The sequence below is a fragment of the Nicotiana tomentosiformis genome, chromosome 11 (assembly GCF_000390325.3).
Source record: "Nicotiana tomentosiformis chromosome 11, ASM39032v3, whole genome shotgun sequence".
Lineage (NCBI taxonomy): Eukaryota > Viridiplantae > Streptophyta > Magnoliopsida > Solanales > Solanaceae > Nicotiana > Nicotiana tomentosiformis.
Genome location: NC_090822.1, coordinates 77,052,320 through 77,064,679, shown reverse-complemented (window position 1 = coordinate 77,064,679; position 12,360 = coordinate 77,052,320). Strand labels below are relative to the sequence as shown.

The 12,360-nt window shown below is 41.8% G+C and overlaps 1 protein-coding gene across 1 annotated transcript; it reads right to left on the bottom strand.

Moving 5' to 3' along the window:
* Nucleotides 1-10,810: 10,810 nt before the first annotated feature.
* LOC138901708 (KNR4/SMI1 homolog) lies at nt 10,811-12,087 on the bottom strand. The gene is made up of 2 exons (XM_070189490.1): nt 12,074-12,087; nt 10,811-11,543 (listed from the first exon to the last, which is right to left on the bottom strand). The coding sequence occupies exons 1-2, from the start codon at nt 12,085-12,087 to the stop codon at nt 10,811-10,813; spliced, it is 747 nt and encodes a 248-aa protein (XP_070045591.1).
* Nucleotides 12,088-12,360: the final 273 nt, after the last annotated feature.

Sequence of the window (12,360 nt, the reverse complement as noted above, 5' to 3'; positions counted from 1 at the left end):
AGGGTACTTGAGTGTTTACACTTATCCTTTCATGTTGGGTCTCCTCGATCCGGTCATCATCGACTTTTGCAAGAAGTACCAAGTGACCCTCGACCAAATACACCCTTCTTTCTGGAGGATTGTAATATTGCTCCATTTCTTTGTGAGCAAAATCGATGGGCTTCCCTTCACCCTCGACCACCTCGTAAGATTATATAGCCCTCGTCTTTACCGAGGTGGTCTGATAAAGCTTCAATGCCGGGCCACCAAGGCGTTCACCTCGAGAATAGATGAAGACAAAGATCGGGGTTGGATGAGCTGGTTCGTTCGAGTGAAGACCTCGGACCTAATCCCGACTGAGGGTATGCCATTTCCCGAGAAATGAAATATGAATCGTAAGTGTGATTCCGATTTTAGGTTTTGTTGTTTTTACTTCTCCATCTTTTCTTATCAGTGTTCCTCTTGACATACTCGTTGCTTGGATTCCAGGTGCGATTTCCTTTCTCGAGGATTAGGTCATGAGCCTGGTTTCGACGTCAACATTTGTCGAGCGCGCATGAAGCGATTTGTTAAAGGGCCTGTGGGAGGCTCATACTCATGGTATACCTTTCTCCTGGCTCACTGATTTGCTTGTTGTTCAAGTATTTATTAAGGCATAAGTTTTACTTACTTTTATTTCATTTCAGGTGACGAAGAAGTTTTACCGCTTATCTCAAAACCGAAGAAGGTGATTAAGAGAAAGAGGGCATCGGACTTCGAGGGTCAAAAACCAAAGAAGAGAGCGGCTCGTAAACCCAAGGCGAATACAATCCCTTTGACTATGGAGTCGGTCCTGAGTCTAAGGGATGAAGAAGAAGAAGAAGAAGAAAGTGATTCCAGGCTGGTGGCCCGTGCAAAAGAATGACGTTTTCCTCTTGGGCCTAGGAAAGTCATTTTCTTTAATTTCAAAACAAAAAATAAAAAATCTTACTTGTAGCTATGGCTGTCCAACAGGACGAGACAGGATGGGATGGGACAAAATTAACGGGACGGGACGGCATGAGACGATATTTATCCGGGACGGTGGCGGGGCGGGACGAAACAAGACGGGATAAACGGGACAAAATGGTAGGCCCATCCCGTCCCGCTAACAAACGGGACGGGACGGGACGGTTCGCGGGCCTTAAGTGCCGTTTTAAAAGAATATATTTAAGCATTGAGTTTGGCAACGACTATTCTTTTGACAATGCCTAAGTTTTTAAAGTTTGCAACAACTAGTTTTTTTACTTATTTAATAAATTTAAAAATTAAACGAAAATTAGGAAACTAAGTAAAGAATTATAAAATATTAAAACAAAAAGACTTGTAATGAAATATTCTAGTAATTATAAATTTATAATAGAGTTATAATTTATTTAATTTAATTTCAAGCTATTAACTAACTAAATAAGAGTGTAAGACAATTCAAATTTATAACCAATAATACGTTTTTGTATGTTCCAGTGATGATTAACCCAATGATATGTAATAGTTAAATAATCACAACCATTAGGACTACGACCTATATCAGATGTAATAGATACTTTACAATCTAAATGAAAAAATACACAATGAATATACTCAAGATATTCGGTTTGAAATTTTAAAACATCATTTCTAACTATGGTCTTAGAAAAACCTTGAAAAGCAGGATTATAAGTTTCTTGAATATAATGCACAAAAGCAGGGTGGGAAAATAGGGCCAAAGTGTAATTTAATAAATTTAGGGGTTATATTAAAAGTTTGGGGGGTATTTGTTTGGGGGTAGGGGCAGGGGAGGGTCAATTATAGCCGTTTTTGGCCGTTGGGAACGACTATTTTTGCAATTTGAGTCGTTGCCCAACGACTAGAATTCAAAACAAAACAAATAGGACGTGAGATGGGACAAACGGGATTAAATAGCCATCCCGCCCCATCCCGTTTCCCGTTTAATATAGGCCCATCCCGTTTAGAATTAAGTGGGACGGGACACGGGACGGGACACGGGACGGGACCGGGACGGGACACGGGACGGGACCGGGACGGCCCGTCCCGTCCCGTTGAACAGCCTTACTTGTAGTAACTCTTGAATTCCTAGTTTTGAGTATTTGTATTCCATAACGTCTTTTGAGATTATATATATATTTATACAATCAGTAAATTTGCACGCACTTCGCGCGATCCTAAAGTAAAACAGAAAATGATTAAATAATTAAGGATATAAAAGAACTCGATCAATCTCACTAATTTAACCCTTTTTCATGTTTTTACCAGTAAACTATTACAATGATCACAATTGGTGAAGTAAAAGAGTTTTAAAGTTTTTATGCATTAAGTTTTTTTAATAACTCGAAAGTAAAAGCAAAAATTTAGATACAACACCTCTATTATCATCTAAATAAACCTCTATATTATTATACGATTTAAGAAACAAAAATATTGAAATACAATTTTTAGAAGTGGATTTTTAAAAAGTACTATATTGATGAAAAAGCTCTAAGGTATCAAAAGGAAATAAAGGTTTGAGAATTTATGCACAAACTTAAAAGGGATAAGGAGGGAAGAAAGAGAGAACAATAACGAAGAACAAAAATTGTCTTCCTGCAAAAATTGAAATAGGAAAAGGGAAAAGAAAATGATGATAAGAAATTTTTTACATATGAACAATGAAAAGTTCCACAGCCAAAAATTGGTTGTTATATTAGTTTTAACTGTCATATCAAATATTTGGTGCTTCATTTTCTATTGCTGGTGTTCTTCCACTTTGACTAACTAGTCCTGATATTGCCTTTGTAGTCCAGGTACCTAGTTAGTACTTACATGCCCCTAAGCAGTCTCACATGGATACAGCCATGAGGTTAGTTAGATACATCAAAGGCAAAATAGGTCTTGGACTGTTTATGCCAACAGGTGAAAAAGCACAGAATTGATAGCATATCGTGACTCAGATTGGGGAGTATGTGAAAAAACTAGGAAATCAGTTACTGTCTATATGGTGATGTTGGGAAAGGCTTTGATATCTTGAAAAAAAAAAAACAAAGTGCTGTCTCTAGGAGCTCTGCTGAAGCAGAGTTCAGGAGCATGGCATCAATTGTGGTTGAGATCATTTGGTTAATTGGGCTGTTTAAAGAACTTGGAGTGAAAGTAAACTTGTTTGTGCAGCTATTTTGTTACTGTAAAGCTGTAATTCAGATTGCAGCACATCCAATGTTTCATGTGTATACAGTCAAAATAGATTTCGGCTTTCCTACGTTCAATCGAGATTGAGTGGCAGGAAACCGGAGTAGGATTTTGAGAGTAAGCTCCGAAGACGGTACAAACAAGCCTCGAGTCCGAAGGCTGCTCGAGGAATCGACTCGATAATCTTATCAAGCCCGAGGCATTGTTTCGAGGTCGGAAATGCACCACGCCCACCCCGAAGGTCAAACTCAAACCAAGAACGAAGTGCCGACCCAGTTACGGGTTTTAGTCAGTATCGAGTTGGAGCCAGTATCGAGCTCACAGACAAGAGCCGTTACAACCGTACCAAGAGAGAGCATCTTGGCGGGAATCGAGGAAGAGATAAAGTATCATGGGTTCTCCACTATATGCTTTATTTTATTATTTTGTCATAAATAATGTAATGACCCTCTGTTATAAAAGGCGGGATCCTTGTAAGCTATAGGGACGGTTAGATTGGGAAAAAAAGATATCTCCTTGTGCTTGTCTTAGTTCATCTTATTCATTCTTTCTGTTCATCATTGTCATTCCCATAATCAAAATTCTTGTATTGTTATCTTTGTATTAAAGCATATTACGTATCCTTAGAACCATATATAAATTTAACAGTATCCGATTTTTCAGGTAAACAGTTTGGCGCCCACCGTGGGGCTAAGGATAACGGTGATTGTTTGATATAAATCTACAGTACACACCAGCTTACAACTTCAAATCAGCAACGGCTTTACCTATTGACCATGAAGCCGGCCTTCAAGATGAGACCAATAACATGGCACCCGGGGGTCGGAAGGCCACTTGACGATGGCGTTGAGGCGCAAATCGAAGTACCCGAAATTCGAGCTGAAGTACCATTGGATGTCAATTCATAGCTCGAGCGGTACTCGATCCGTAGCTCGAGACACCCATAACGCTGGGGAAATCGGGGCCAGCTTACGTATGATCTTCGAGATGCTACAAGTCTAACAAGTAGCGATAGCTCAATTATAAAGCCAAACTCGTATACAAAGCAGGCTGGATTCCAATCCGCTTCGAGAAATCACCCCTAGAATGGAGCCCGCCATAGTGAAATCAAACGAGCAAGAATAGGGGACCACTCCCGAAATTACTAAATTGCTCGAGGAACTCACAAAACGAGTCGAAGACAACGACTGAGAGAGTGAAAACATACAATGCCAAGGTCGATCAGATCCCGGGGGCTCCACCAATGATAAAACGGCTTGATTCGAAAAAATTCATACAAAAGTATTTTCCCTCGAGTGCGGCCCCAAAACCAATCCCCAAAAAATACCGTATGCCCGAAATTCCCAAATATAATGGTACGATCGATCCTAACTAACATGTCACCTCTTACACATGTGCCATCAAAGGTAACGATTTGGAGGACGATGATATCGAATCCATGTTGTTGAAAACGTTCGGGGAGACCCTCTCGAATGGAGCAATGATCTAGTATCACAATTTACCACCAAATTCCATCGATTATTTTGCCATGTTAGCATATTCGTTCGTAAAGGCACATACTGGTGCTATAAAGATTGCAACAAGGTAATCAGACCTCTTCAAAGTAACACAAAGAGGTAATGAAATGCTGAGGGAATTCGTATCCCGATTTCAAATGGAACGCATGGAATTGCCACCGGTCACAGACGATTGGGTCGTACAAGCTTTCACCCAAGGTTTGAACGAGCTAAGTTCGACAGCATCACATCGGCTGAAACAAAATTTGATCGAGTATCCAGCAATAACTTGGGCAGATATACACAACCGATACCAATCAAAAATTAGGGTCGAGGATGATCAGTTGGGAGCTTCGTATGGACCCGTGCATCAGAGCAGGACAACTACTAAAAACCAAAGGAAGGTCGACAGAGAACAAAGGTCGAACAGAGACCGATATGAACTGTACGTCACAGATTGGATGAACAATGACTCAGCACGCAATACAGTTCGGAACAATCGAAGGATTGATCGAAGGCAAAATTCTTGGGGACTTATGAGCAAGAGCGGCTTTGATAAATATGTCGATCATATGGACGCACCTCGATTATCAGAATATAACTTCAGCATTGATGCGTCCGCCATCATATCGGCTATCGGACGCATCAAAGACACTAAATGGCCTCGACCCATGCAGACTGATCCTGCCCAAAGGAATCCCAACCAAATGTGCGAATATCATGGAACACATGGCCACATAACGGAAGATTGCAGACAACTAAGAGAGGAAGTAGCCCGCTTATTTAACAAAGGGCAACTTTGGGAATTTATGAGTGATAGGGCGAAGAACCATTTTAAAAACAGGGATTTCGGTAAGCAAAACGATCACCGATAGGGACCGGTGCTTAAACGCACTAAAACTTCGATTGTGAGGGAAAAGCGATCTCGGACTCAAGATTGCACACCGATAGGGACTTTGTACTTCGATGATGAAGATGCAGAAGGAGTCGTGCGACCTAATAATGATGCAATGGTAATATCCGTACTCATGAATAAAACTAAAATTAAGAGTGTGTTAATCGATCTAGGTAGCTCAGCCAACATCATCAGATTGAAGGTCGTAGAACAGCTCGGCCTGCAGGACCAGATTGTACCCACAACTCTGGTTCTAAACGGATTCAATATGGCATGTGAAACCACCAAAGGCTAGATAATCCTACCAATTAACGTGGCCGGAACCATCCAGGAAATAAAGTTTCACGTGATCGAAGGCGATATGAGATACAACGCCCTTTTTGGAAGGCCATGGATCCACAACATGAGAGTTGTACCTTCGACCCTACACCAGCTCCTCAAATTCCCAACATCGAGAGGTGTCAAAATAGTATATGGAGAACAACCAGCCGCAAAAGAAATGTTCGCAGTCGAGGAAGCGAAATCAATATCCTCTCCTTCGCCGATAAAGGGATCGGGCACAGAAGGAGAACGGAACACCAAATAGCAATCAAAGATGTCGGTTTTGACCCAGCCAGATAACCAGAAGATCAAAGAAGATGATGATCAGAGGATCCCTCGATCTCTCGTGATCCCCGATGATTTCGACGCCACCAAATCAACAATTGAGGAACTGGAGCAAGTCATACTAATCGAGCATTGGCCCAAACAAAAAGTATAGCCGGGAAAGGGGTTGAGCCCCGAACTCAGGAAGAAACTTGTTCGATTTCTTATCGATAACATTGATTGTTTTGCCTGGTCCCATTTAGATATAACAGGGATCCCACCGGATATAACGACGCATCGGCTAAGCTTGGACCCTAGGTTTAGACCGATGAAGCAAAAAAGAAGACCCCAGTCCGAGGAAAAGCACGCATTCATAAAGGACGAGGTAACCAAACTTCTCAAGATAGGGTCCATTCGGGAGGTGAAATATCCCGAATGGTTAGGCAATATAGTTGTAGTGCCTAAAAAAGGGAACAAACTTAGAATGTGTGTGGACTATAAGGATTTGAACAAAAAATGCTCCAAAGATTCCTTTTCGCTGCCCAACATCGATCGCATGATCGATGCTACGGCCGGCCACGAGATCCTCACTTTTCTCGATGCCTATTTCGGGTATAATCAAATCCAGATGAACCCGGAGGACCAGGAAAAGACTTCGTTTGTCACCAAATACGGAACATATTGTTATAATGTGATGCCCTTCGGACTAAAGAACGTAGAGGCTACTTACCAATGCCTAGTAAATAAAATGTTCGAAGAACAAATAGGTAAATCAATGGAAGTTTATATTAATGACATGTTAGTTAAGTCCCTACACGCAGAGGACCATTTGACCTATTTGCAGGAAACGTTCGAGATTTTGAGGAAATACAACATGAAACTCAACCCCGAAAAATGTGCTATCAGGGTCGGTTCGGGCAAGTTCCTTGGCTTCATGGTGTCAAATCGGAGAATCGAGATTAACCCCAACAAAATCAAGGCCATCGAAGACATCGCCATCGTGGACAGCGTGAAAGTTGTACAAAAGCTAACGGGACGGATTGCAGCTTTAGGCCGATTCATTTCGAGATCAACAGATCGAAGTCACAAATTTTTCTCTCTACACAAAAAGAAGAACGATTTCGCTTGGACACCGGAATGCCAATAACCATTAGAGGAACTAAAACAATATCTATCGATCCCCCCACTACTTCACTCTCCAAAAACAGACGAAAAACTTTGCTTGTACTTGGCAGTATCGGAAGTCGCCGTAAGTAGTGTCCTAGTTCGAGAAGAGCAAGGTACGCAATTTCCCATTTATTGTATAATTCGGACACTAGGAGAAGCGAAAACTAGGTATCCGCACCTAGAAAAATTGGCACTTGCACTAATAAGCGCCTCTAGAAAGTTAAGGTCGTACTTTCAATGTCATCCCATATGCGTATTTACCACTTACCCGCTTTGTAATATTTTGCACAAGCCCAAACTATCAGGCCGAATGGCCAAATGGGCCGTTGAACTCAGTGGGTACGATATCGAATATCAGCCCTGTACGGCCATCAAGTCTCAAATTTTAGTAGATTTCGTAGCCGATTTCATGCCAACCCTCGTACCTGAAGTCGAAAAAGAACTCCTGTTGAAATCGGGTACATCATAGGGGGTATGGACCCTTTTTACGGACGGAGCTTCGAACGTGAAGGGGTCCAGGCTAGGCATAGTCTTGAAATCACCCAAGGGTAACACAATTAGGCAATCTATTAAAACTACCAGGTTGACTAATAACGAGGTCGAGTATGAAGCCATGATTGTAGGTCTTGAGCTAGCTAAAAACTTGGGAGCAGAAGTTATTGAAGCCAATTGTGACTCTTTGCTGGTGGTGAGTCAAGTAAACAAAACCTTTGAAGTTCGAGAAGGTAGAATGCAAAGATATTTAGACAAACTGCTTGTCACTTTGCACCGTTTCAAACAATGGATTTTACAGCATGTTTCACGAGAACAATACAATGAAGCCGATGCACTTGCAAATTTGGGGTCTTAGGTCAAGGTAGATGACTTGAGCTCAGGGACTGTTGTTCAACTTTCGAGATTGGTAATCGAAGAAGGTCACGCCGAGATAAATTCTACAAGCTTAACCCGGGATTGGAGAAATAAGTATATTGAATACTTAAATAGCGGAAAGCTCCTATCGGACCCTAAAGATTCTAGGGCCCTACGGACTAAAGCTGCTCGATTCACGTTGGCTTAGGACGGAATGCTATATCAAAGGACATATGATGGACCGTTGGTAGTATGCTTGGGTCCGGGAGATACCGATTACATCCTACGGGAAGTGCACGAGGGAACTTGTGGGAATCACTCCGGTGTCGATGCATTAGTTCGAAAAATAATCAGAGAAGGGTATTATTGGATCGATATGGCCAAAGGTGAGAAGGAATTAGTTCATAAATGTGACAAATGTCAAAGATTTGCGCCAATGATCCATCAACCCGGAGAGCAACTTCATTCAGTCCTATCCCCATGGCCGTTCATGAAATGGGGAATGGATATCGTCGGCCCTCAGCCATCAACCCCAGGTAAAGCCAAATTCAATTTATTTATTATTGACTATTTTTCTAAATGGGTTGAAGCACAGGCGATCGAGAAAATAAGAGAGAAAGAAGTTATAGACTTTATTCGGGATCATATCGTATGCTAATTCGGGATACCCGCCGAAATAGTATGTGATAATGGGAAACAATTCGTTGGTGGCAAGGTAACAAAATTCTTCGAAGATCACAAAATAAAAAGGATACTATCAATGCCATACCACCCTAGTAGGAACGGACAGGCTGAATCAACGAACAAAACTATCATTCAAAACCTAAAGAAGAGGGTGAACGACACTAGAGGAAAGTGGAGAGAAATCCTACTCGAAGTCCTTTGGGCATATCGAACGACGTCAAAATCCAGTACAGAGGCAATCCCGCTCTCCTTAGTATATGGGTCCGAAGCATTTATACCAGTCGAAGTCAGCGAACCCAGTACCAAATTTTGATACACGACATAAGAATCAAATAACGAGGCTATGAACACTAGCCTCGAATTATCAGACGAAAAATGAGAAGCTACTCTCATCCAATTGGCCTCCCAAAAGCAACGAATCGAAAGATATTATAATCAAAGAACCAAGCTCCACCATTTCAAGCCCGGGGACTTAGTGTTAAGAAAAGTCACCATCAATACCCGAAATTCGAATGAAGGAAAACTAGGACCAAATTGGGAAGGACCATATCAGGTGCTCGAGAATGTCATAAAGGGATCGTACACGCTCAGCATTATAAACGGCAAACAGTTATCAAGCACATGGAATGTATCACATCTAAAATGGTACTACTGCTAAGGTACGACTCTTCCATAATCATTTACATTTCGAAACTGACCCCTGCAGAAGTCCGAACAAGAGCTAAGATGGATCTTTCGCTTGAAAGCACGCGTTGCACTATTTTTCCCTTAGACCGGTTTTATCCCAAATGGGTTTTTCGGCAAGGTTTTTAATGAGGCAACCATTGATCGTGTTGTACTTACAACAATATCCCAGGCCCATTTACAATCGACCTCGAATATTGGGGGGACACTAGGCCCTCAAATACATCGAGTTCAGATGCAAGAAGGTTATTTCATAACAACAGGGTTCCCATAGGAAAAATTGTAAGAGCCAAATGGTCGAAACGAACCATGCTCATGTAGATTGGCCCGAACCCAGGTGCAAAACATGAACACATGTATAATGACTTGCAAAGAAAGTTCTTCTCTTTACCGACGTCCAAGAAAATTCCTCTATTTTTGAGATTTATTGTACAATCAGAATCAAGATAAATTCGACGACTAATAAGCCTACGGGCTACTTTTATTTCGAGTTCGAGCAAGCACTCACTCGACCATTACGCCTACGGGTTATATTACTTCAAGTTCGAAATATTCACTCGACTAATAAGCCTACGGGCTACTTTTATTTCGAGTTCGAGCAAACACTTACTCGGCCATTATGCATACGGGCTACATTACTTCGAGTTAGAAACACTCACTCGACTAATAAGCCTACGGGCTACTTTTATTTCGAGTTCGAGCAAGCACTCACTCGACCATTATGCCTACGGGCTACATTACTTCGAGTTCGAAACATTCACTCGACTAATAAGCCTACAGGCTACTTTTATTTGGAGTTAGAGCAAACACTCACTCAACCATTACGCCTATGGGCTACATAACTTCGAGTTCGAAACATTCACTCGACTAATAAGCCTACGGGCTACTTTTTATTTCAAGTTCAAGCAAGCACTCACTCGACTAATAAGCCCACGGGCTACTTTTATTTCGAGTTCGAGCAAGCACTCACTCGACCATTATGCCTACGGGATACATTACTTCTAGTTCGAATCATTCACTCAACGGCTAATAAGCCTATAAGCTGCTTTCATTTTAAGTTTGAGCGAGCACTCACTCGACCATTATGCCTACGGGCTATATTTCTTCAAGTTCGAATCATTGACTCAACTAGAAAGCCTAAGGGCTACATCACTTCAAGTCTGAAAAAACAATCGATCGATCATAGAGACTACGAAGTCAAAATATGATTAAAGACTTCACAAAAACAAGTCGACCAAGTTGTATATATACAAAATTGTCTACATGATTGATTACAAACGTAATAAATTAAGAACTAAGCTTTTTGATCATCCTCAGGGGTGTTCGCTTCTCTGTCAGGCTCTTTCCCGTCCTCGGATCCGCTCTTGCTACCGCCATCATCATCATCATCATCATCATCATCATCATAAGTCAAGGCTTCAGCTTCAGCTTCGAGCTCTTTAGCCATTTTTATCTCTTCAGTAAAGTTGAAACCTTGAGCGTGTATCTCCTCGAGGGTCTCCCTCCGAGACCTACATTTAGCAAGTTCGTCAACCCAATGAGCTCGAGCGTCGGCAGTATCCGCCGCCTCCCGTGCCTCCATCTGAGCAGCCTCGACATCGGCCCGATACACAGCAATGGACTTATCCACCATGACTTTCGACGACTCAACCTCCACCTTGGCCTCATCAAGCCGTGTTTCAAGCTCCTCGATGCTCTTATCTTGAGCCGACCCCTTTTGCTTGACGCTTCGAAGCTGAAAATCAGCCGATAGTAATTTGGTCAAAATGGTTTCTTTTTCCGTAGCTAGGCAGTCGATAGTCTCCTTCCGCCGATTACATTCAGCTTTGATTTGATCAACTTCTTCCCGAAGTAACCCAATCTTTTCAACCTTGTGCTGCAGCTGAGACAATGAAGGGTTAACTTCCACAGTTGAGTCAGACCCATACTTTAATAGAACGAGGCTCACTTGCTTATCGAGTTCGGCCTCTTTCTCACGAACCTTAGCCAAATCCGCTTGGAGGTCCTTTATAGCCTCGTCCTTTTGGCTGCAAAGAAGCCACAGGGCATCTCTCTCACCCGAGACCTTTTGAAGCTCGACCTCACACGGTCAAAATAAATTTCGGCTTTCCTACATTCGATCGAGATCGAGTGGCAAGAAATCGGAGTAGAATTTTGAGAGTAAGCTCCGACGACGGTACAAACAAGCCTCTAGTCTGAAGGCTGCTCGAGGAGTCGGCTCGATAATCTTATCGAGCCCGAGGCATTGTTTCGAGGTCGGAAATGCACCATGCCCACCCCGAAGGTCGAACTCAAGCTAAGACCGAAGTGCCGATCCAGTGAAGGGTTCGAGCTAGTATCGAGCTCACAGACAAGAGTCATTACAACCGCACCAAGAGAGAGCATCTTGGCGGGAATCTAGAAAGAGACAAATCATCATGGGTTCTCCACTATATGCTTTATTTTATTATTTTGTCATAAATAATGTAATGACCCTTTGTTATAAAAGGCGGGATCCTTGTAAGCTATAGGGACGGTTAGATTGGGAAAAAAAGATATCTCCTTGTGCTTGTCTTACTTCATCTTATTCATTCTTTCTGTTCATCATTCTCATTCCCATAATCAAAATACTTGTATTGTTATGTTTGTATCAAAGAATATTACGTATCCTTAGAACCATATATAAATTTAACGTTATTCGATTTTTCGGGTAAACATCATGAAAGGACAAAATATTTTGATATTGACTATCACTTTGTAAGAGAAGATTCCAGACCAGATACAAACTCAACATATTGGGACTAAGGATCAATTGGCTGACTTACTTATAAAAAGCTTGTGCAGACCACAACATGATTATCTGGA